The sequence below is a fragment of the Phragmites australis genome, chromosome 3 (genome assembly GCF_958298935.1).
Source record: "Phragmites australis chromosome 3, lpPhrAust1.1, whole genome shotgun sequence".
In the NCBI taxonomy this organism is placed as follows: Eukaryota; Viridiplantae; Streptophyta; class Magnoliopsida; order Poales; family Poaceae; genus Phragmites; species Phragmites australis.
In genome coordinates this window covers 35,611,109-35,637,286 of record NC_084923.1, presented here as the reverse complement: position 1 = coordinate 35,637,286, position 26,178 = coordinate 35,611,109, and the positions used below count along the sequence as shown (strand labels likewise).

At 50.3% G+C, this 26,178-nt stretch overlaps 1 protein-coding gene across 1 annotated transcript; it reads right to left on the bottom strand.

Moving 5' to 3' along the window:
* Window positions 1–1,091: 1,091 nt before the first annotated feature.
* On the bottom strand, window positions 1,092–3,028 carry LOC133912887 (protein JINGUBANG-like). Its single transcript, XM_062355847.1, has one exon. The coding sequence runs from the start codon at window positions 2,838–2,840 to the stop codon at window positions 1,500–1,502; it is 1,341 nt and encodes a 446-aa protein (XP_062211831.1). The 5' UTR covers window positions 2,841–3,028; the 3' UTR covers window positions 1,092–1,499.
* Between the last annotated feature and the right edge of the window lie 23,150 nt (window positions 3,029–26,178).

The window sequence follows — 26,178 nt, the reverse complement described above, 5'->3', positions numbered from 1 at the left end:
AACTAGGTGACTTATATGGACCTAACTCTGTTACGATGCTAAAACTTCATCAAAATATATTCTTCATGGATCTTATTTTATTAAACATATTTTTTCAACAATATGCTTCAAACGAATCAAAAATCGAATATATGGTTATAGAGATATTGTATTTTAACGATTGAAATCAACAAAAAAATTCCCTGCATACAAGCTTGTCTGGTGGGTGAGATGATGTGTGATGTGGCACAAGCTGGTTGGCTTACTCCTTTCTTTTGTGCGTGTTGGAGGTGGAAAAGGAGCACAGTGCATGCGCTTGGTTTATGCGTAGCTTGAGTGTGCTCTGCGCGTATATGTGTGTAGAATATGAAGAGTCAAATGGTGAATAATATTATTTGAGATTTTTTTTAGTTTTAGTAATTTTCTAGCACTATGTAGCTAAAGAATAAATTTCTTTTGATAAGGTCATCTTTATTCAAAGGTGTATTACCGACTGTTTTGATATCTAAAACAAGAAACAAACAGTAACAGGTAAAGTATGCGAAGTTGCTCAAAGAAAGATGTAGATTGTTGTAGCCTTTTATTTCGCCCATCTTCAGATATGCGATCACCTTTTTCTTTTTTCCCCCTATTTCATGGGTTCAGATGGTAATGTGCTATCCTTAAAGACAACCTTACTGCAGCAAACAAAAAGTTCGGTTTATGATGAGTATGACTGTGGTAGCTTAGCTGCAAGTGAATGGGATAAGATGCAGCACTTGTCACTTAAAAAGTAAGATCATCTCTAATCATATTTATTTTATTTCATTCTCTTTCTGATTTTTTTTAATTTTTATTCTCTTTATTTCCTCTCATCTCTAACAGTTTCTTTTTAGGAAAATCGTGAAGAGAAAGGAGAGAGAATCTCGTCCTAAAAGAAATGACCTTAAGAATTCCTTCGTGACGGGAACCGTGAAAGAAAACCGTTGAAATGCTGAAAATAACGAAAATCCCGTCCTAAAGGGATTCTGAATCTTGAAGGAAAACGTTAGAAATAATCTAAAGAAACGCAATTCACAAGAAAATAATTAAACACATCATCATCATCATCTTTCTGTTAACCTCGTCACAAAGACAAAACCAACCATTTGTACATCTCCTTCACCCGAAATTAACACGAAGACGAAGCACAAAGAATAATCCGTAGACAGCTCTCAGTCTCTCACTATCAAACCAATTGCCCGTTTCTTCTGACATTAATCGGATTTTGACGTGACACATTTGATTTCGCCCCTCAAAATTCCTAGCTAATCATACGGATACCGTATATCTTACGTACATGTACACACTCTAGTATACTCTCCTACTGTACAAGTGCGCGCAGCACGTTGTTCGTGCGAGCTCGCACGCGGTGCGGGCTTAATCCATTCAGGTGCAGCTGATTTCGTGTTCTGGCAGCTGCCGCACGCTTCAGCTCAAACGATTGCACCGGCGACGGCAGCGCCGGCCGGGGTGTTCATGCCTCCGGCCCCGTCGTGGCATCAATGGTACTGTAAGCTCTCTGCGGCCGGCGCCGGCTCGAGCGCGTGCTCCTCCGACAGGCGCCACACCTTGACCGACCCGTCGAGGCTGCCGCTGTACACGACAAACCGCCGCTCGGCGTCAGCGTCGTTCTCGTCCTCGTCCGCCAGCGCGACGCACTTCACGGGCCCCGTGTGCCCGACGAGCACGGCGAGGCGGATGTGCTCCGCGCCGTCGTCGCGTCGCCACACGCAGAGCGTCCTGTCGGCGGAGCCGCTCACGATAACGCTACCGGACACCGCGAGGCACATCACTGCCATCTTGTGGCCCACGAGCACACCGTCGTACCTCGCCTCGCCGTCGAGCCCCCACCGCCAGTAGGTGACAAGCCCGTCGGACGAGCCGACGTACACGACGCGCGCCTGGGGGGACACAGCGATCGCGGTCACCGCGCTTTCGCCCTTCCCGAGCACTCTCTGCAGGACGTTCCTCGTCCTGTCGCCCTTCGGATCCGCCGCTTCCAGCCGCCACACCTTGACGGTCCCGTCAGCCGAGCCGGTGAACACGAGGCCGTCGAACCCGGCCGCGGCGATGGTGTTGACGGCGTCGTCGTGCGCGGGCACCGACTCGAGGCACCTGGAGTCCGAGACGCGCCACACCTTGAAGGTCCTGTCCCAGGACCCAGAGTAGAGCAGCCCGGCGTCCTCGTCGAGGCTGAGGCACGACACGGCGTCCGAGTGCCGGAGCCACACCCCGCGGCGCCGGCTCCTCCCGCGCCGCGGCGTCTCGACGTAGCACGATGGGTTGACGGAGCCCATCAAGAAGTCACCGAGCGCGGGGAGCGACCCGACCCGGCGGTGCACGGCGGGGTCGTCGGCGTCGGCGCGCCACACCCTGATCTTCCCGTCCTGGTGGCCCGTGAAGATGCGGCCGTCGCCGGCCACGACGATCGCCTTGACGAGGCCACTTCCCGTGCGGAACCCCGTGAGCTCCCGACGGTCCCGCCAGACCCGCACGTTCGCGGAGTCCGTGCCGGTGTAGAGCACGTCCCCCGCCGCGGCCAGCGAGTAGACCTTCCCGTCCTCCGTGGCCAGCGACGCGATGAGACCTGTGGTGGTCTCGGCTGCGTCACCGTTGTCGGCGCCGAGGCCCGGGAGGTGCACCCACGGCGACTTGGGCGGGGTCGACAGGCTGTACCGCGACGGCGAGGACGCTGTGGAGGCGGGGAAGGAGGACGAGCTGTACCCGTCGTCGTCGGAGACGGAGGAGTTGGACGACAAGGACCTGGGCGACGACAGAGCTGCGGCCGCTGCCGCCGGGTCGGCGGGTAGGAAGCGGATGAGCTTCTTGTGGTTGCCCATGGAACGCTCGCTCGCTCGATCGGTGCAGTAGTGCTCTGCTTGGTGCGCCGCGTGGCCGAGGCTTCAGTTCGATTCAAGGCGGTGGAGCGGCCGAGCCCGGGTGAATCTGGAGCGACGTGCGTGGCAAGGAATCCAAAGCCGAAAGGGAGAGGGGTAGGGAGCTCAGCATATGCATGACTAGCAGCTAGCTTGCGAGGTTGGAGAAGGGGCGCGCGACCAGTGGCCGTATATATACCGAGCGGCGTCGCGTGGAGACAGACAGGGAGCTCCAGTGCGAAGGGCCACGACGCGGGGGAGGGCCAGCTCCGGGATTCTGGTCTTTAATCATTTCCCTTTCCCATGGGGAAGGGGGCACGTGGCTGGTGCTGGTAGGGCGCCCAGGTTGCCTGCCGCTGCCGAGTGTGTGCTGCTGACGAGTTTGGAAGGCCCGCCGGCACCAATGTTGTGTATAGGGATGGAAACGGATCGAATACGTATGGAATTGAATTTGGATAATATAATTTACCATATTTTAATCCGAATACGAATACGGATCCGGATATCCTCGAATACGAATACGAATCAGATAGTTCGAATACGAATCCGCATTCGGATATCTACTCGATCTTCGAAATTCAGGTCGGAAATTTAAATTTTTGAAAAAAAAATGACTGAAATTTGTTCTAATTTGATTGTGCCGGAGTTTTAGAAATTTTGTTCAAAATTCATGTTGGAAATTTAAATTTTTGATCAAATTTAACTGAAATTTGATGAAATTTGAATGAAATTTGTCCCAATTTGATTGGGTTGGAATTTCGTTCGTATCTGAAATTTCTAAAACTTTAGCAAAATTTGGTTCCCTGGTTGGCGGATACGGATACGAATCGGATATATCTCGAATTCGGATATCCACATTTGAATTCGAATCTCGAAAACGAATTCGGATATATCCATTTTAGTATCCATTTCAAAAACGAATACGGATACGGATATCCATATTCGTATTTTAATAGATACGAAATCGGATAATTCAGATTTCCTGTCATCTATTTCCACCCCTAGTCGTGTATCCAATTCCTGCTTGTCTTTGTTCAAGCGTTTCAACTTTCGACAATATTTAAGTGTAGTGGGCCTAATTTGTATGAATCGCGGTATATATGGAGTTTTTTTTATATATTTTTTAATATTAATATCTAAATAAATAGGCTTTTGATAGAAAAAATTATAATAGTAGACGCTTAATGCCTCTGGCCGGACTAAAATTATTGTTAGTCGAAATTACTGTTCACGGTAATATTTTTTACTCTTATCTTCTTCGTACCAAACGGTAGTCTTCTATTGCTCCAAAAATTTTAAATTTTTTTTAATATGTTTCATAATTCATGTGCAACTTATTTTAATTGGATTCAATAAAAAGCATGTGTATAATTTAAACTAAAATTCTCTATAAAGACTACTTTTATAACTTTTAACAATTGTTATAGCCTTAAATAAATTTCCAAAAATCTGAAAAAATTCAGTAATATTCATCTTATATGGTGGAATAATTTCTAAAATTATTTCTAGCCCTAGGATATATGGTGAAAAAGTGAGTTACTTTGTAATGCCCTATTTATATGTATTTTTATCATTTTATGTGAATAGAGCATTACAAAGTAACTCATTTTTTCACCATATAACCTAAGACTAAAAATAATTTTTGAAATTAGTCCATCACATAATATGAATATTAGTGAATTTTTCTAGATTTTTGGAAATTTATTTGAGGTCGTACAATTGTTAAAAGTTATAAAAGTAGTCTTTTTGAGAATTTTAGTTTAAATTCTACACATGATTTTTAGGTGAATACAATTAAAATAGGTTGCACATTAATTATGAAACACGTACAAAATTTTTTAAGATTTTTAGAGTAACAAAAAACCATAGTTTTGTATATAGAAGATTGAATAGAAAAATATTACTGTAAACAGTGATTTCAATGAAACAATGTTTATACGACCGCCGACGGGCTGTTAGCCTTGCACAGCATATCGGCCTGTGCTTACCACCTTTTGAGAGGGCGGTAAGAGTCTAACCGTCGTATAAGAGGACGGTAGGCGTCTATTTTTATAAATTTTTCTATAAAAATCTATTTATTTAAATATTAATATTAGAAAATATAAAAAAACTCGCATATAAGAGTCTTCACTTCGGTAAGTCGAGTGGGAAAACAAGATGGTTCTAGACAGACAGGGGCAGCGGATTCGGAGGTCTTGTGGGGCTTCAACTTCTACTGTTTCGCAGCCAATGAAAACTTCGCTAAAGCCTCTCCAAGAGATATTTTTTACTATTGATTAGAGAGATAAAGGAAGAAAAGGTAGAGGGAGAAGAAGATGATAAAGAATAAGATAGAGGGGGGGGGGGTGGATGCGCCCATTCTACCTGGCTCCTCTGCATTGGCAAGTGTAAATTTTGCCCTGGCCCCACGAACCCAATAACGCTGCTGCACCATGCATGATGAGCCAATAAAGATAGATCGTACCGGTCCCAATTAACTTCTTTTCAAAAACTAAACGGTCTTCTTTTCAAAAACCAAACGTTCCCAACTACTAGACATGGACATGGGAAGGCTTACCGAGGGAGTGTCGGAGGATTAACTCCTGTCGCAGAGATTCCGAGAGACCCCTTTTTAGAGATTCGGTCGGGGGATGATCCTGAATAAGTTCGTCGGAGAAATGAATGAGAGTAAATACAACGGCCGGTGGTGGGGGATGACCTAGTGCAGAAGGAAGTAAATGCACCAGAGTTTTAGACAGGTTCGGGCCGCACGGGGGCGTAACACCCTACTCCTGTACGGATGCAATAACTGTCCCGGGGGAGATCCCTCTGGGATGTAGCTGGTTACAAGGAATATGATCTACCTTAGAGCTTGAGGCTCCTTCTTCTTCGGCTGGAGCTATGCTCAAACTTGTTCACAATGTCTCTGTTTGCTTGCTTGGTTCGTCGTGGGACTCGTCTTCTTCGTCGTTGTTCTCCTTTCTTCCTCTGTGTGCTGATTCTTTTATGCACCCGCCGGCCGCGACATACCCCGAACGGGAAGGAAGGGGCACAAGTTCCGAGACGCCATGACTGAGAAAGGCGTCATCATCTCCTCTGGGCGAAGTGACTGGGGCAGTGAAAAAACGCGGCGCGCATCCGGTCACCTGTCACTGTGGGCAATGGGCGCCGTTGAGAGGGCCCACCGGGCAGCCACCGGGCCACCCGGCGTGCCCGCCCTGTCTTATTCCTCTGCCACGGCAGGGCGGCAGGTGAAACGCCTTGATCCTGGCGATGTTATCCCGAGACACACCGGATGATACGGGACGGGACCCGTGCAATTAATAGCCCCGCGCCCCTCTGCCAAAGCATGGCAGGAGCTGATGCCGCGGCGGGAGCAGTTGGAAGTGTCAGGCCACGCGCGCTCATTTAATGCAGCCTTGGACCTCTGACGGGCGGACACCTCATCGTTGGGCCCCTCGGGGGCCCCTCTGGGTCGTCGGGGAACCGAGTACTCGGGGGTACTATTCACCTCCTCGAGCACTCTCTCCCGAAAATGCCTATCCTTGTATGAACCTTCGGGGAACGGAGAGCCCGGGGGCTGCCACGTGCAGCCCCGAGCACTCTCTCCCGAGCACTTTCGCACTGGCCCTCGGGGAACCGTGCGCTCGGGGACTGCTGCACGCAGTCCCCGAGCACTCTCTCCCGGAACTTAGCCCTTCTGATCATCGGGGGACTAGGGTGCTCGGGGGTGACCGGGCACCTCCCCGAGCACTTTCTTCTAGGTACTTAGACTCTGTGGGTCATCGGGGAACGGGGGAGCTTGGGGGCCAGAGACTGTGGCCCCGAGCACCTTCTCCCGGAACTTGGATTTTCCTCACCCCGCAGGAGGGACCTCGCGGGATGGTGACACGTGGCGGATGGCTGGCCTGGCCTCGGGAGTCAGGGACCCCCGGTTCTTGATACACCGACAGTAGCCCCCGAGCCCATTAGCAGGCGATGGCACGGAGACTGCGGATGGGCCCTTCGTCGCGAACGAGGCTGAGGCTGGGGTGGACGCCATATGGCAAGCTTTCAAGAGGTGGCCCTTCAGACCCGGGCCTCTAGTACGGACCAACGGGGAGATGAATGGACGCGTGTCCACACAACTCCCGACAGGCACGACAACGAGGAGGGCGGCACGCGCGGCTGCCGCGCAGATTGAGGAAAATACGCCTGGCAGCCGCTGACCCCGCACGACCAGCGGGAGATTCGCCTGGCAGTTGCGTCGACCAAGGAAACCGTCCCGCCGAATGCATCGTGGGCAGGAGACGTTTGAATTCTCTGAGATACAAAAGGGGGAGGGGATCGATCCGCCCCCCTCTTTACGTTATCTTGCGATCTTGCTCTTGTTTCTTCGCGCTCCGGAGCCCTTAGAACTCCTTTAGGCGACCAGAGCGCTTCTCCTCCTTCCTCTCCACCACCGGACAACCTTCCCTCCCGCTGAGATGCCGAGAGCCGGAGGAGGCCGCCGTGACAGGACTCCGGACGGCGTGCTGCCGGAGTCTCGCCTGAAGAATGAGGAGGCGGCAGACAAAATCAGGAAGCTGCTGGTCCCCGAGGGGCAGCAGGGAGCCTCGGTGGTGACACCGCCGAACTTCCCGCCGGCGACGACCGTTCCCGGGCGTATCGTCTTGTTCACGTCTTTCGTGGCGGTGGGGCTGGTGCCGCCGTTCTCAACGTTCTTCCTCCAGGTCCTCGACACCTACGGCATCCAGTTGCTGCACCTGAGCCCCAACTCCGTCGTAGTGCTGGCGGTGTTCGCACACCTGTGCGAGATGTTCGTGGGAGTGGCGCCTTCGGTGACGCTTCTCCGACATTTCTTCGTCCTGCGATCGGCCGGGAAGAAGAGGGGGTACAACACGGTGGATGTCGCGGGGTGCTGCAATCTTCGGCTGCGGGACGGCTTGGGGGAGCAGTACATCCCCCAGGTGCTATGCAGCAAATGGGAGGAGTGGCGACGGGACTGGTTCTTCATCGACGTCGACCCCCATGATCGTCTTACCCTACCGGAAGTGGCGGCGGAGCCTCAGAAGTCGACGTGAGAGGCGCCACCGCGGGAGGACTCGAGGTTGGACCTGGTGCTCGAGCGCATCAGATTCCTGCGCGACTCCGGGCTGACCTCGGTAATGGTGGTGGCGGACTTCTTGCGCCGCCGCCTCGCGCCCCTGCGGGAGCGGGCCCGGCCGTGCTGGCTCTACACCGGGCCTGAAGACATCACCCAGACTCAAATCGGCGCAAGCTGGAACCTGGGCCCAGCGGAGCTGAAGGGCATGACCCGAGTGGTGACTGGCGTGGAGGACATGAGCCGGGCGGAGCTCCCGTGGCCGGAAATGGCGCTCTGCGCCAACACCAAGTGCGCGACGATCCTGGCGAAGCTGCCGGAGTTTGATGCCCAGGGGCTCGTGGACCGGCCGAGGAGCCGGAGCCCCGAGGCCCCCGAGGAGCTGGTGCGGGCAGCAGCCGCCGCACCGGAGAAGAGGGCACCACCGACAGCGTAGTAGCGGCGGCGTCGGGAGACCGGGGGAAGCGCCCCCGAGTCTATATCCCAGTGCCGGAGTCCCCGCCGTCGCCATCGGCAGCTGCAGCATTCTCGGTCCTGGAGCCGCGCCTCGTGAGGATGGGGCCTGACCCGGCGCCTGGAAACCGCGCGGCGGCTCCGCCGAGCCCCCGGCGGAAGAGGAGACGGGAGGATTCCGGGCCGGCACTGCCGGACCCGGACTTCAAGCTCCTGGCGGCCAAATGGCAGTACCGGGGGACTACGACCGTGTAAGTTTCATTCTTCGCTCTTTCTTGGGCGCTATTCGCCCGAACTAAGCTTCGGTTTTGACCTTCGTCTATCTCCTGCAGGCCACCCACGGGCGCCACTGTGGTCGAAGGAGCGCCGGTGCCGGCGCCAGTGCCCGAGCCAGACCGGCCGGCGGAGCCGAGGAAGGCAGATGCGGCGATGGCGGGAGGGCCAGCGGACACGGCGGTCGAGGCGATGACGGTGGAAGCGGCGGCTGAGGCGGGGACGCAGCCGTCGCCCGAACTATCGGCGCTGGTGGAACCTACCCCGGGCATGCAGAGCCCGGGGCGGATGATGGTGGGAGCAGTGGCCTTGCCGGGGCCGGCGGATGCGGCGGCCGAGGCGGGGACGCAGCGGTCGCCCGAGCGCCCGACGCCGGTCGAACCTACCCCGGGCGTGCCTAGCCCAGGGCGGATGATCGTGTTGCAACCCTCGGGGACCCCGAACCCCCCGGAGGCGGATTGCGGGGAAAACATCGCTACACCGGCGCCCGGCCGGCCTGCCGACCCCTTCCTGGCCGCGATCAAGGGCGTCCAGGTGGCAGTCGAGCGGCTGAGCGCGGCGGTGGACGCGAAGGAGGGGCAGCTTGGAGCGAAGCGCGCCAGGCTGGACTTGGAGAGGGCGCAGCTTGCGAACGCCAAGGACGAAGCCCACGCGGCGGCTGCGCGAGAGCAGAAGCTTTTGGAGGATACCCGCGCTGAGGTCACGCGGGAGCGGGAGATTTTGAAGACCGCCCACGCCGAAGCAGCGCGGGAGCGAGAAGACCCCGCCCGCCTGGTTGAGGCGTCGCGGCAGCAGGCTGCCGAGGCCCTTGCCAGGGAGGCGCAGGCGCAGGAAAGGGAGGAGGCGGTCGCGGGCCGCGAGAAGGCGGCAGAGGAGCTCCCGGCTGAGCTGACCCGTCGAGAGGGCGAGGCCGACCAGACGCGCGCCAGCCTCCAACGTTGGAAAGAAGACCTCCGGAAAATTGAAGAAGATATCCGATGGTGGGAGGAAGACGTCTCCATCCGGGAGGTCGACAACGAGATCACGGCGGCGGATCTGGGCGCCCGGGAAGACTCGCTGACCCGCCGGGAGGAGGAGGCTGCCGCGGCGGTGGCCGCCGCTGCCACCAGGGAGGAGGAGAACGCTAAACACGAGGCGGAGCTGACCGCCCACGAGCGGGCTTTGTCCGAACTGGTGGTGCAGATGAAGCAAGCCGCCGGCCCCGCAACCGGCGCCGATTCTTCTGGCGCGGCCGGGGGCCAGGGACTCGAGGAGCAGTTGCGGGCCGCGAAGGAGAAGCTCGAGACTGCCTTTGTCTCGCGGGTCAACCTGCAGCAAATGTTGGAGGACATACTCCGGCGGATGCGGTGGGCCGTGGCGAAGGCCAGCCTTGGGCGACTCGTCGTGGACGAGAAATGCGACAGCCCCGGACGAAACGTCGTGGGACTACAGCAAGTCTGCGAGCGCCTCGAGGCGCTGCCCTGGGCTGTCCATGAGATTGCCGCCCGGGAAGGGCGCGGATTGGCCCACGCGGTGGCCGAGCACGTCCTGGCCTGCTACCGGAGCAGAGACTCGAACTTCCTGCTGGAGCCAATGCGGGAAGTAGTAGTCGAAGCCGAGGGAGAGGCCGCCCGGGAAGCGGTTCGGAGCACCGCTGCCGAGGTGCCGGCTTGCTTTAGGCGGGAAGCGCCGCCGCCGCGAGCCCCGGGGATGGCCAAGACGACTCCGACGCCGACTCTGCCTCCGATTAGGCTTTCGTAGTAGTTTCCTCTTCTTTTATTTTTATCTTGGCTGGATGTAAATATGGGAGTGATCCCTTAGAAATGCTTGTATTCCCTTTGTAAATATAATGGAAGCTTTTCTTTGGGCTCGCAACTCCGGTATTCTCGAGTACTTAGCGTTTTTTCTGATGTTTTGCCTTGAAGCCCCGGGGAGTACTCAGTCGGACCGTTTCCGACCTTTCCGTCCCTGAGAACGAAGTCGTCCCGATCGTCTTTCTTGGCGCGTTCAGCCCCCGAGCCCTCGCGAGTCCGCATCGACTAAGTCAAGAGATAAGGATACGAACTTCCTTGCTCGGGAGATGGAACGATTCGGCACGGAACACGCCATGACCGGTGAACACTTTTTCACCTTGCGACCACTCAGCCAGCAGACCGGAGACACACATGGGCGGGAATGCGACCAAGAGTCCCCATGGTTCGGTGGTACCCGGGCTTAAGACGGACCGAACCGAGCACCGACAGCCCGCCCCTGAGGCATAGGCTCCGAACTACTCGAGTGGCTCGAGCGGTAGGATTACCCAGGGCACCCAGGGACTCGGTAGTGCTCAGGGCCCTTAAAAGCGGACCGAACACCACGACCACCATGAAAGACTTCGGTCGGACATTACCGCAAGTACGGTACACCTTTCTACGGACCGTTCTGTCGTTCTAGGAAAAAGTAGACACACGGTAGGGTTTTGTGTGCGAGGAGACCATCTCACCGGGCAGATTAGAATACGAGGGCCCCCGAGGATGACTCGGGAACAAAAATACTTTTGAACGTAAATTCATCTGAATTTAATCACTCACCAGACAGTTGTCGGCCCTTCGGTCGGTCGATCTAGGAGGAGAGTGCGCTCCGAGCTCGGGGTGCCCGGGGGCTTGGTTCCTTCAGCCGGGGCGCCCGAGCGTCAAGGGGCACGCGAGGAGCCCGGGGTCGGGTGATCTCGACCGCTCATGCTTAAGCGGTAGGACCACCCGCGGTCCCTTAGGGCCGAGCAGCGGCCTAGGCATTAAGGCCCTCGCGGTCGAGCTACTTTTGCTTTGATTGTCTACCTGTGACTTAAGAGAGAATAGGGAGTTTCTTTGCTTGGTGCGCTCTGTTAGTGCGGTACTTGTTATAGACTGCTCTCGTTTTCGACCCGAGACCTCTCGAATGCCCAGACCGGCGGACAAGAGCGGGCAGAGGCATAACCCAGAGGTCCTATAGTTTGATGGCGCCCGGGTATGACAGACCAGACCAAGCACTGACAGCCCGCCCCTGGAGCCTGGGCTCCGGACTACTCGAGAAGCTCGAGCGATAGGATTACCCAGAGTGCCCAAGGACTCGGTAGTGCCCGGGAGCCTGCCACGACACCGAACACCACAGCCTACCACGTCGGACGTAGGTTAGCGGGAACTGCCCACACGCATACCGATTAGGATTCTTTTATCAGCGGGGAAAATGAGTGAGCGAACTTTTTCTCTCACAATCGAGCATCTCACCAGACAGATTAAACATATGGAATCCAGAAAAATGAAATTGACATAACGGTTGAATATTAATATTCACACTGGATTGACAATTTTTTACAAGGTTGGGCAACTTACCCAATTAGTGGTAGCCCCCCGGTCAACTTGGGCCGGGGGGGGGGGGGCCGGGGGGGGGGGGAGCCCCCGGCCTAGTTGACCTGAGCCGCGGGTGTGGCCATCTATGGGTAGAACTTGCGCAGGTGCTCGATATTCCACGGGTTGGGAAGCGGCTGCCCATCTTCTGCCGCCAACCTGAAAGAACCTTCTCGCGGGACCCCGATCACGGTGAAGGGACCTTCCCACATAGGGGATAGCTTATTCCTTCCTTCGCGCGACTGGACGCGTCGGAGAACTAGGTCCCCCACCTCGAGAGACCGGGCCCGGACATGGCGCTAATGGTATCGCCGCAGACTCTGCTGGTACCGAGCCGCCCGGACGGCGGCACGCCACCGGTGCTCCTCCAGGCAATCAACGTCGTCACGCCTTTGCTGCTCCTGTTCACCTTCTGAATAGGCATGCACCCGAGGGGAGCCTAGGGTGAGCTCAGAGGGGAGGACCGCCTCAGCGCCGTAGATGAGGAAGAATGGAGTCTCCCCGGTGGCGCGGCTTGGCGTGGTTCGATTAGCCCATAGCACGGCGGGCAGCTCGTCCACCAATCCTTTCCCGTGCTTTGCGAGCACGTCATAGGTCCGGGTTTTGAGGCCTTTCAGCTGATGAAGGCGACGGTATGCTCGAGCTCCTGGAAGCCGAGCTCGGTGTTGCCGGGGGCGGCCTCAGCATCGCCTCCCTCGCGGGACTCGTCGAGCTCCCTCTGGCGCTGCTCGACGAGGCCTTTGACCGTACGACACTCCGTGAGATCGTGCCATCTGGTCTGGTGGATGGGGCACCATTTGCCTGGCTCGGGCCCCGCGGTAGCGGGGGCCCTCGCTGGGGCAGGAGCCCGGGCGGGTGCCGGGGCTCTTGCGGGAGCTGGTGCCCTTGCTGGTGCTGGGGCCCTTGCGGGAGCTGGGGACCTAGGAGGGGCCCTGGCCGGGGCCCTTACGGGCGCAGGCTGCCTTTCGGCGGCTGCCAGGCATTCTTGTCGGCGATCGGGCTCTCGGGCCATCCTGTGGGCAGGGCCCTGGGCCGGCTCGAGAGGAGCGGCTTCACGCTTTCTTCTCTTTTTCCTTTCCCGCCTGTCGGAGCGGGAAGAACTTGGTTGGTCGGCGGCGGGGCACTCGGGGAGCGGAGCATGCCAAGCCCGGGCCTCCGCCGCCTTGGCGCACTTGTCGGCCAGTGCGAAGAGTTCCGCAGTGGTCTCGATTTCGTGCGTACCCAGCTTTTCGAGCATCAACTCATCACGATGACAGCGTGGGGGGCCACCCGCGGGATGGTGTTGCGGACCTGGCTGAAACGCTGGATGAAGCGTCGCAGCGTCTCCCCCTCTTGTTGCTTGACGGCGTGGAGGTCGCACTCCAAGCGGGGGCGCGTGAACGTGCCCTGAAAGTTAGCCACAAACTGGTGGCAGAGGTCATCCCAGGAGCTAATAGACCCTGGGGTAAGTTCATGAGCCAAGAACGGGCAGAGCCTCTCAAGGCAACATGGAAATAATTCGCCATCACCTTTTCACTGCCTCCGGCCGCTTGGACGGTCGTAGTGTAGATTTGGAGGAACTTGACGGGGTCGATGGACCCGTCATACTTCTCCGGCAGCTCGGGGTGGAACTTGGAGGGCCATTTGACCCGTCGGAGTTCACTAGAGAAGGCACGGCAGCCGGTGCCGTACCCCATGGCGCGGGTGGCGTTCCTTGGCGGTGAATGCCGGCGAACCGGGGATTCCTGGCGATCGTGGGCCAGAAAAGAGGAAGCCTAGTCCTCAGCCTCGGCCTCCTGCCGGGTTTCCCGCTGGCGCTCGAGGGTGACACGCGCATCTTCGTGGCCCCTCCACTCGTTGAGACGCAAGCGGAGGTCCTGGGCTTCGGACACGGCCAGGGGGGTGGTGCTCCGCCTGGAGGCCCCCCGGCCCGTGCAAACGTTGCCCGTTGATGAGCCGGTTCTGGCAGCGCCACGCTGGGTGGTGGCGCGAGAACTCCCGGCCAGGACCTGGCGGCGAGCAGTGCCGACCAGGGCAGCGACGTCTTGGATCCAGCGGCCTTCCGGAGTGTGCGGCGTTGCCTGGACAGGCGGATGCCTGAGGAGAGCGTGCGCCGCAAGTAGCGCACTTCCGGGGCCGGCTTCGCCGAAGGCGAGCCTACGCCGCAGAGGTGCCCGGCGCTATCCAGAGGCGGACCTGGCGGCCGGGGTTTCGACCACCTAATGGGGGTTGGACGGTGCACCGGCGGCGGCGGCGGCTGCCCTGCTGGGCCCAGTGCCCTGGTCCCCTTGGGAGGGGAAAACGAGCGTGCAGATAGCGGCTGCTGCTGGGACGCAGCCGCGACTGGGGCCTCCTGGACGTCGGGCAGCATTTCCTCACTGAAAGTGGAGCCGGAATGCTGGAGACGGTGTCCACCAGCCATTGTTTCCTGCGGAAGAAAACAAAAGAACAGATTCAGGGATGTTCCCCCCTACCTGGCATGCCAGCTGTCGGAGGATTAACTCCTGTCGCAGGGATACCGAGAGACCCCTTTTTAGAGATTCGGCCAGGGGGATGATCCTGAATAAGTTCATCGGAGAAATGAATGAGAGTAAATGCAACGGCCGGTGGTGGGGGACGACCTAGTGCGGATGGAAGTAAATGCACCGGAGTTTTAGACAGGTTCGAGCCGCACGGGGGCGTAACACCCTACTCCTGTACGGATGCAATAACTGTCCCGGGGGAGATCCCTCTGGGATGTAGCTGGTTACAAGGAATATGATCTATCTAAGAGCTTGAGGCTCCTTGTTCTTCGGCCGGAGCTATGCTCAAACTTGTTCACAATGTCTCTGTTTGCTTGCTTGGTTCGTCGTGGGACTCGTCTTCTTCGTCGTTGTTCTCCTTTCTTCCTCTGTGTGCCGATTCTTTTATGCACCCGCCGGCCGCGACATACCCCGAACGGGAAGGAAGGGGCACAAGTTCCGAGACGCCATGACTGAGAAAGGCGTCATCATCTCCTCTGGGCGAAGTGACTGGGGCAGTGAAAAAACGCGGCGCGCATCCGGTCACCTGTCACTGTGGGCAATGGGCGCCATTGAGAGGGCCCACCGGGCAGCCACCGAGCCACCCGGTGTGCCCGCCCTGTCTTATTCCTCTGCCACGGCAGGGCGGCAGGCGAAACGCCTTGATCCTGGCGATGTTATCCCGAGACACACCGGATGATACGGGACGGGACCCGTGCAATTAATAGCCCCGCGCCCCTCTGCCAAAGCATGGCAGGAGCTGACGCCGCGGCGGGAGTAGTTGGATGTGTCAGGCCACGCGCGCTCATTTAATGCGGCCTTGGACCTCTGACAGGCGGACACCTCATCGGTGGGCCCCTCGGGGGCCCCTCTGGGTCGTCGGGGAACCGAGTACTCGGGGGTACTATTCACCTCCCCGAGCACTCTCTCCAGAAAATTCCTATCTTTGTATGAACCTTCAGGGAACCGAGAGCCCGGGGGCTGCCACGTGTAGCCCCGAGCACTTTCGCACTGGCCCTCGGGGAACCGTGCGCTCGGGGACTGCTGCGCGCAGTCCCCGAGCACTCTCTCCCGGAACTTAGCCCTTCTGATCATCGGGGGACTAGGGTGCTCGGGGGTGACCGGGCACCTCCCCGAGCACTTTCTTCCCGGTACTTAGACTCTGTGGGTCATCGGGGAACGGGGGAGCTTGGGGGCCAGAGACTGTGGCCCCGAGCACCTTCTCCCGGAACTTGGATTTTCCTCACCCCGCAGGAGGGACCTCGCGGGATGGTGATACGTGGCGGATGGCTGACCTGGCCTCGGGACTCAGAGACCCCCGGTTCTTGATACACCGACAGGGAGGATTTGTGCAATTTGTTTGCTTGCTTGTTTTTTTTTTCTTTTTTTGCAAGGGTGGGAGAGCTTCTCCCGCATACTCTTTAAGACGTGAGCACCTGCGTCAGCCTAGGCTTGAAGCGAGCAGGTGTATTGGCAACCAGCCAGCTTTGCTAACCGAGCATAGCTCGGTTCTCAGGATTCGTGCAATCTTGAGAACCTCTAACCGCAGTAGGCCAGCACGCAGTCTGAAACCCACTGTAGCGTGCACGCACACACAAGCCACCTAAACTTGCCATTTCCTGGTGTCGTGGCACGTTGAGAATCGAGTTAGGAAAAGTAATTGCAGGGAATGTGTTTGGATGCGTATGGAACATATGGATTTCTAGCAAATAAGGGCTATGCAAATGGATGATCAAAGACGGTCGTGTTTTATCGATCGAAAAGTAGTGTATTTTTCAATAGAGGAGGCAACACATTCGTCGAGCAAACGATGCATATATTCGAGAGCAGCTTGAGGACTTATTTACGACAAATCGGAGCATACGAGTATTTGGCTGACCACCCAACCACCTGGTCGTCAATGTGAGTATTTGACCCAGCCGGAATATAATTCTACTTGTCTTGAGCCCCGACCCAATTCAGGCAAAGCCACCTTTTAGCGTGCCTTTTCCAGGCAAAGGGCTGCACGATTTTTACATGCCCCACATCGTGACCAAACGATAAAGGCATGCGTTGGTTATTGGCCCGTTTGAAAAGTAAATTTTATAGGATCATGTTTAATTAGAAAGATCTTCGAGAGATTTTATTTATACTATTTATCTTATGATTTAATGGCTGAGTCGAAAAAAAGAAAAAATAAATAACACGTAATCACATAGAAAAAATCTTTCATAGAATAGAATCCTATAAAATTTATTTCCGTTTGCTTGTGTTGTCCTGCACATGTCGTGGATGCCGCCTTCCAGCGTGTCGATAGGACCCCGCTTGTGTGTAATACTTGCTGCTGTGTATGAGTTGCTTCCTTCCTTCTGGGGCAAACCAACAAGTTTGATGTGGCATACATACAGGCCCGGCGTCCCTCTGACATATTGCACGACTAACGTGTCAGCGATTGTATAGTATATCAGAGGATCACGTCTATGCATACATGGTGGTAGCTTGGAGATGCATGCATGCCAGCGAGGGTACGTGCATGGCGGGATCGCGACGGCGCTCTCGCTTTCCTATATATTAGCCCACGCGCACCGCCGGATCCCTAGCTGTTGGCTGCATATATGCAGGTGTCGGCCTACACATCTGGCTGGCTGGCCGGCCACCAGCAGGATGCAACATGCACAACGTGTGGCCTACATATATTGCTGTGACGGACATACTGGCATGCAGGTGCAGCTTATTATTACTGCATTCAGCCTGTGCAATAACTTGTGCATCAACGCTATACTCTTTTGTCACTATAAGTATATTTATATACTTATTTTAAAATACTCTAATATGAATTACATGAAAAAATAGAAAAAAGAAATCCATTAATTTTATTAGATTTTGATAATATCTTTGTATTTGTACATAAAATATAATAAAAAATATATATGTGCAAACCAATAAAAAACTATACACACCATTTGAATGATCTTGTATACTTACATGCTCCATATATATACCATTTATCACGTAAGATACTTCATACGTAATGAGATACATATATAGAAGTGTATACTCCCGAGAGTATCAAATATGCTTCATATATATATATATATATATATATATATATATATATAGAGAGAGAGAGAGAGAGAGAGAGAGAGAGAGAGAGAGAGAGAGAGAGAGAGAGAGAGAGAGAGAGAGAGAGAGGGGGGGGGGGTCCCTCTTGCAGGCACGGTTTTGCTTCAGCTTCACGAACCTAGTGAGTAGTAATTAGAGTAGAGAGGAGTCTAAAAGGCCAAAGTCGTCATTCACGCAAAGCGGTCAAGATCCTTCACGATGTTTTTTTTAGATGTAGTTCAGGGTCTCTAGTTTCAGTTCTTTTTGCAAATTGCTGTCGATCTTGTGATCTACTCCTATATATTACAAAGGCCGCAAATAGTCACATCGAGAACCGCTCCTCCTTGCTACTAGTACTGCTGTCGATCGGGTCCACGGCTAACCTGCTCCCATTGCACGGAACGGAGCCACCTGCCCTGCCCCAACAGCCCATCACTCAACAGCGTACAGACGTACACGCATACGTCGACGTACGTACACTCGCCACGTTGCATCGCCCTATACTTTCTTCTGTTGGCTTGTTGCCCATCGCCCCGGCGATCGCTTTTCGGTCGCCACGTTGTCCCAGCTTACGAACGCACGCAAGTCATGCATGCACTGCAGATGGGCTCCGATTAGGCAGCCCATGTCAACGTTTCACGCGGGACGGTACACCTGTTTGTGTGCCACCGTTGCATCATCAAAGCGATCACTGTTCATAAATGATAAGGCTATATATATATAGAGCTGATACGAGAGAATCAACGAAAGGGAAACGTGGGTGTGTAAGCTGCATTTCCTATCTTTGTATTTTGGTGACAAAGTAGTTGTAAGTCTGAGCCACGCAAGCGCTGGACGGGAAGACAGCTGCACGCACGCCGAGTACACCCTCTTACTAAAAATAAGGATGACGATATTTAGAGTATCTCTAGTAAATTTTTTAAAAATTTATCTTCTATAATACTATTATAGTTCTAATTTCGAGATCTATGCTAGGTTAAATCTAAAGTTTGTAGAATAAAATAAAATAGTTTAAATTTTTATTTTTAGTTGAAAATAAAAATCAGATGGTTCAACTAAATATCCTCAATCCACTTATAACTCCAGATCAAGATTTCTTAGAGCTAGATTTGACCGGCTCTAAATTTTTTTTGGATCTGAAGCTATGCCAAATGAGGCCATAGTTGAAAGCTAGCTAGCTCTTTGTAAACAATACATTTTTAAAACTATATTTAGAGTGTTCATTAATTCTCACTACCTCAGAACGGGTTATTATAGACGGATTTTAAATCGTGTCGCAAACAGTTATGACTTTCGTCTCTACAAAGTGCCTGTGATATCGAGCTTGTTACATACGGTTAGAATCCCATCCGTAACAAAACTACATACAAACGGATCTAACTAAGATATGTGTCTATAATATAGCTATAAACATGTTAGTTTCGCAATACATATAGGCGAATTTTTCTGAAAACCGTATGTGTGTAATAATGGTCACATACGATTTTTGTTAAAACTCGTCTGTATAAAATATCACAAATGATTTTTTTGAAAAACCATCCGTGTGACCATTTCCTCTAAGAAACTATTTTGCTTCCTGGCCACCCTCATGATATGACATACATCACACAAATAAAAATATCACAGACATATATATAAGAATATCATACATATATATAACACATAAGAACATAATGCTTTATATACACAATCTTAGCAGCACATATTGTTCAGAATATAAACCTTACATAATCCAGAATTATATTGTCCGGCCTTTGAGGATTAGCAAAAGTGTTGTCTTCATACATCATCCCAGTTGACATTGTCTTTTAGAAGGATGAGAAGATTGATATCATTGACGTCGCTTGCATTTCACCACAATCTCAACAAAAGTATTACCATCATACATCATCTCACTGTCATTCAGATCAGGCTCCATCCTGACTAACTCAATCATGTGCCAGAACCAAACTATATTACTTCCAAATACCATTGTTAAGTAAGAGATGTCAGTTCAAATCAGTTTTGCAGTTCACAAAAATATCTCTATGTGATTAACAACAATAGAGAAATTTCCATCAGGAATAAAAGACAATACAATAGAACGCGATTCATAGCATAAACTAGGTCAACGGTGGTGCCCTTCACAGCTACGAAGAACACATTTGACAGGACCGAAATCGACATCAAGCATCTGAACAGTGGAAGTAGCCATAGGAACAATCCCATCCTCCCAGAGTTTGATAGCAGCGAACAAAGCCATTCTCTTGCAGATCTGGGACACACAAACACAATATTACACTCAGTACACAAATCGAATCAAACTCTAACAAAATCATGATGCAAAACCTACTCACCTCAGTACAGGGAAGAAGATTCGGAGCCCAGATCTCGAACCTCCCTCGTAAAAATAAACCCTAAAAAACCGTCGTGGAAGGGGATAAGATGGCAACGAGAAAAGTGAGGGAGATAAACTTCTCGTCGCTTTAGTGAGGGAGAAGAGCGGTTTGTGCCTATGGGAGGTAGTGGGAAGCAAAGAGTGAGGGGTAAAAATTAAATAGTAACTAGGTCTTTAACTACAAACGGTTTTTTCAGAAAATATGTCTATATCTATCATAGAGACATAGACGGATCTTACAAGAAACTGTCTATGAAAATATTACATACGGGTTTTTTCTAAACGTCGTCTGTGTCTGTATGATAGAAAAAAAAGGATCTGTAAAAACCATATGTGAGTTCTGACACACCCAGACGTCGGTCATGTTATAGACAAGTTTGTTTTAGCAACTGTTTATGGGTATTTTGTCAATGACAAGTATTAAAAAATCGTACTATGTGACACTCTGTCCTGTTTCACTGATTCTGTGGTAGTGTCTCCCTCTGTTCTTTTATGCCCATGCTGTCAAAGTTTCTTAAGTTTGGCCATCAATACGATCAAACCTATCAATAATTATCGCATAAGAATGATATTATTTGATTTATCTTGTGAAATTTCTTTCAAAAAAGTAAAAAATTATCAGTCCACATTAATACTTAGTTGCATAAAGTAGTAGTATTCAAAGGTGCATCTCGAAGACTATAGAAAATCAACAACTAAATCAAAAGAACCAAGGGAGTACATACCTGGATTTGTGTCAAAATAAATTGTACAATGGACAATAGAGAGTCAAAGTAGAGAGTGAAGTCTGTGTTTCATTCATTAGACTTGATGTTCTTTTATACATATTCAATGGACATCCCATCCATTGGGAGACATCCCTTCCCAACAGACGGACGTAACTGCCATAGGCGGTTGCTTTGATCACAATATTTGTAATTCTCCCCCTTGATCAAAACCATCATTTGTATATATCAAGTTGAATACTCATCCAAAAATCATGTGGAAAAAAATATGAGTATATACATACTCGTGATATGCCATAATAAATACTTAAAAACCCCGTGGAAAAAATTAGGAGAAAATGATGTAGCATATATGAATGTTTGTATTAATATTGCCTCATTAAAAACCATATATGAGAAATCTTGATCAGAAAAACTCATAAAGCAAAAGAGTACAATATTGTTTGATCTCATGATCATTAACATGTTATATATAGGAGTTTAGTCCCCTTTAACTTTGGAAATATCAAAGTTATCTCATACCAATTTCATGGATGGAATAAATATGTTGGTAACGATTTTGTGAATAAATGTGAGGACCTGTCCAAATTGTATTCGCATTAATCCCTTGATTCCTCAATGAAGTATAGAAAGAAGATAATGAGTCTGACATTAGAGATGGCATTTTTAAGATTGGATATTTTAGTCTGCTAATCCATAAGGACTCTCCTTAAAGTTTTGAGCTTAGCAACAAAATTTCTTGCCTTGTCTGAAATGTGAGTTGTAGTGGACCAAGCATGCTGGACAACAAGAAGAAAGTCATCATGCTCCATCCAATAATTTTCAAAGAGAAAAATCTTGGTCTTGGGGATAGAGGTAGAGATGGAGATCAGACATGGCACATGGTCTGATGTGTCTCTGGGCATGGGAGAAACAAAAGTATTGGGATAGTTAAGAGTCCAGGAATTGGAAGTAAAGAACAAGTGCAATCTTTTAAGTTGAGGATTTTGTTGGTTATTAGACCAAGTGTATTTCCTTCCTTTCAGAGGTAGCTCCACTAAGCCTAGCTTAGTGATGGCATCATTAAACATAAACATTTATGAGATATCCTTTCTGGTTTATTTCTATTTGAGGGAGAGAATGAGGTTGAAGTCCCCAAGAATAATCCAATCCACATCATTAGACATATCTATCCCTTTTAACCAGTCAATGAAGACAAGCTTCCTATCTGGGGGTGCAACGACCATATATATTGGTGAGGACCTAATCAACACTAGAGAGCACTGAGGTGAACTCAACAGAGATAGCAAAACCATTTTGAAAAACCAAATAACCCAAGAACTTCTGACTTTTCCAGACAATAAGAATGTCACTAGAAGAGCTATTGGAAGGAAGATACTCAAAGTTGTCAAACTAAGGGTGACATAAATTTTTGATGTAAGAAATGTCAAACAACGACCTTTTGGTCTCTTGTAGACACAAGACATCAAAGCCAGATTCAATAACTTAACTTCTCACTGCCTCCCATTTCTTTTCTGCATTAATACCTCTTATGTTCCAACAAAGGATGTTCCATTTATCAAATATATATTGGTGTGTAGCCATCAAGAGGAGAAATATAGTGTTGTAAGGTTCCTGATATACAATATGAGGGAGCAAAGATACCAAAAGAAAGAGAGATTATGAGGCATAAAGACCAGAACAAATAAAAGCATAACTGATCAAATAAGTTCCAGAGGGAGTATAAGTTATTACAGGACACAATTTCATCAATCATACTTAAAAGCCTGGAAGGAAAACACAAAAAACTCCAAGGGGAGCTCAAAATATCTAACCATGAATACTCCATTAGAAAATGGTGCCAATCACTTCCTAGACTTCTTGTAGGGCTTGTCATCTGAGTTGGGCCTTTTGTTTTCTTTAGGTGGCTTCATTTGGGCCTTTTTATGGCCCACCACCTTCTTCGAGTTGGGTTTTGCCGCCAAAAGGGAGTCAGAGAGCATCTCATCCTTCATCTGACAGAAATATTGGCCAAGGTTTCTGATAACCTTGCTTGGGATGATGGGAGGCTTGGCATTGCAAGCTAGACAATTTTTATCCCTGCAGATACTACCTTTGAAACCGCCATTTTTCTCTTTATTTCTAAGGCTTCTTCTAACTTCAGATTCAATCACTGGGATGGAGCTTGATCTTGCTTTTGATTTCTTTATAGCTCTAGGAGGGGGATTGAGAGTGTCAGTTACCTTCTCAACTTCAGACTTGAGAACAGTTTTCTTGTGACAGTCCTGACAACAAGAGAGAATGTCACTGGAAGGGCATTCAAATGGAAGCAAAAACTATAAGGAGGCATCTTCAGATGCATGAGTTGATAAGATTTCCCAAGCTATAGAGTTAAGGAAGGATGTGGCCTAGTCAAAATGACTTGGAGATAGAAGAAGCTTAGTGAAAAAAGCTTCCTAGACTGCTGGAACTGAGACAAAAGGGTCAAGGAGCTCAGAGGAGTAAAATGCTTTGCCCAAATATTGTGTACCACAAAAGGAAGATTAGAGGTGCTAGACCAATTATCGTGCTGCCAGAAAGCCTTGAACACAAGATCAGCAACCTGAGCTTCATGGTGACACATGAATCCAACCTGAAGATTGACTTCAACCTCTTGGGCTAGAGCAGCAACATTATTGACCTGGTCTTGGTCTTGGGGAGGACCACTAAATAGTTCATTCAGCTGCAGTTCAAGAGGCATAAACATTTCTGGTTCTGTCTTTGGAATGTGATTAGGAGTAGCTAAGCCCTGAACAATTTTCTGATCCATTTCCAAGTTGAGGTCTGGGGCCAACTGAACAAAACTAGCAATAGAAGCAGATCCAAAAGAATTACCAGAGAGTGAAATACTAATTGGAGCATCTTCTGGTGGAGGGTCTAGACCAGGTTCGGGCCAGTCAGGATTATCATCAATAAAGATGCCATCATCTTCAAGAGTTGGGTCTTCTCGAGCTTCATTTCCTACCGGGAAATTGAGGTCAAAGTTTTCTAACTATTGAGCGGGTTGAATAGCAGCTTCTTGGTCACTGTCCCCATTCCAATTATCCTAGTTGAAATCAGTGTTCAAATTTCTAGCTTGATTGTTCTAGTTATTATTAGCCGCAGGTGGACCAAGCTGACCAAAACCAAAGAAATCAAAGGCTCCCTCAACATTGTTATTTTCAGGCACAGGATCCTCATCTAGGGGTAAGATTCCAAGCAATTACTATTCTATGATTTCACATTGGACAATCCAACTCTGACCTTGGAAGTTATCACCTTCGGAAATCAGGATAAAGTTAGGAACAAATTCAAGGTCCACCACACGAACTTTTAGGATGACTCACACTAGGTGGTGGTCTTTTTGCTCCCAAAGAACAAGACGGCCAAACGAACTGATGGTGGCTTTAATGAAATGCTCGCTCAAATAATGAAGAGGGAATCCAAGAAACAACAACTAACATTCACGGTTGAAATTCAAAGCACGCCAATTGGGCCCTTGATTGTGCTTAACCAGAGAGAATTCTAGGTTACCAAACTGATGGGGGGGGGGGGAGCTATTTATCAAGCGTTCCCTATCAAAGATAATAGCGAACTTAACACATGCCTACGCAAACGGGTATGACTGGATATCTAGGATGTTCACTCTCTCATGCTGGAAGAACTCCCCAAGAACTTCACGAATAGCGGAGAACATCACATGATGGTCCAGAATTGGGTCAATGTGGGCTATCGCCATGTCTTCGTTACTTGTCGGGGCCCATCCAACCATAAGCCTAGATAGGGGAAAAACCAAGTGATCAAAGATAAAATATCATTGAGGAAGATCCAGAAGAGGTTGAGAACCCAAAAGAGCATCAGGAATGGGAGAGCGAAGAGGCACAGAGTTAGCCCCAGTAAGAACAAGGAGCTAGGCTTACCTTTATGGCCAGAAAACACCAGACGCTTGCTGGAAACAACTGAGGGATGTTGTCTGACCACTTCTGCGAAAGAAGCTTTTTTCTGAGATTTCTTCCCAGTTACTTTTGTCCATTCTGATTGTTGCTCTCGCTCTCAATTTAGAGATTCTTTAAACCAGCTAGCACCTCCTTCTCTCCAAAGGTGAAAATAGACCTTGAAGTTGTCACACTCATACCATGTTAATGAAAGATAAATAAGTCCACTCACTTTGAAGAGATAGAAAACCTGAAAGATCAATCGCTAACTAGCAAGACCCTGGAAAGCGCAAAACCTCCCAAACAAGATTGAAGGAGATTCCCCATAAATTCCTCAAAGAGCTTGAACTTGCATAGATCAAAGGAGGCCAACAAGAGGAATTCCTTTTTGCCCAATTGAAGAGGAGAATTCTACCGGGAGACCAAAATGAGCTTTGATTAAGTCTTGGAAAAGCAGACCAGAGCGAAAATCCAGATGAGAGAGATCCATGGATTTGGCTAGGAGAGAAAGTCATGGTTGGAGCAACGAGGGGTGGGGAGGAGCGATCACCAGAGGGGCTCTTGCCTTGGCAGAGGTGAGCACCCAAAGGCGAAAGCGAAAGCTAGAACCACGGTCCGGTGTCGACAAGTCTCTCCTTGTTGGTGATGATGACTTTGGTAAGGTTTTCAATTTAACATTGTTTTTTCAGTAATTTCATGTGCATATATCACTCTGCAGTTCAATGTAAACTCCATGGATATTCTAGCCACTCAAATTGTAAGTGATTATTCCATATGCCTTATATAAGTTCTGTATGCTTTGATTGAAGGGGATACTACACAATTAAAAATATTATGACAAGTCTAGCCACGTTATTTGTGCGGACCACCTTACTAGTTATCTATAACAAGAATTGTAATACCACCATCCCAGTGGTGTGCCATCTAGGTAGCTAGGCTCGATCATCAGTTTTAGGCATGGCATCATGGGTGAGAAGCAACCTTTTGAAAATAAAATAAGAGATTAGACTGCATATATTCTATTGTAAAAAAATTTGTATTGCAAAAAGTATTTGTAGGAATGAGATCGGTGACTAGAGGGGGGGGGGGGGTGAATAGGCACCTCAACAAATTTCTTGTGAAATCGATATCCTTCTCCTATTTGGATCACCCAACGCACCTCAAAACTTAAGCGGAAGCAAAAATAGAGAGAAATTTTAACAAGGGAAAATCGAGGCAATATAACTCCACAGATGGTATATGAACCATAGGTTCTATTTAAGATCAATCCATATGTCTTAACACTCGAAAGATCACAACTTGCAAAGAAACAAGAAAAGATGAACAACGAGTGACGGAACTCTCCAAGTTGATTGTCGAGAGGCAAGAAATTCTAGACCTCATCACATAAACCTGTGTATGCAAATTTTATACCTCTAGCAACAAGAAAAATGACCTCACAAGGTGCTGAAATTTCAGCCCAAAAACCAAAACGAAAATCAAATTTGGAAACCGAAAAACTTGCAAACTTGCAAGGGAACCAATAGAGAAAACCTAAAAGGAGGTGAGCACAATAACATAAAGAAAAATAAACTT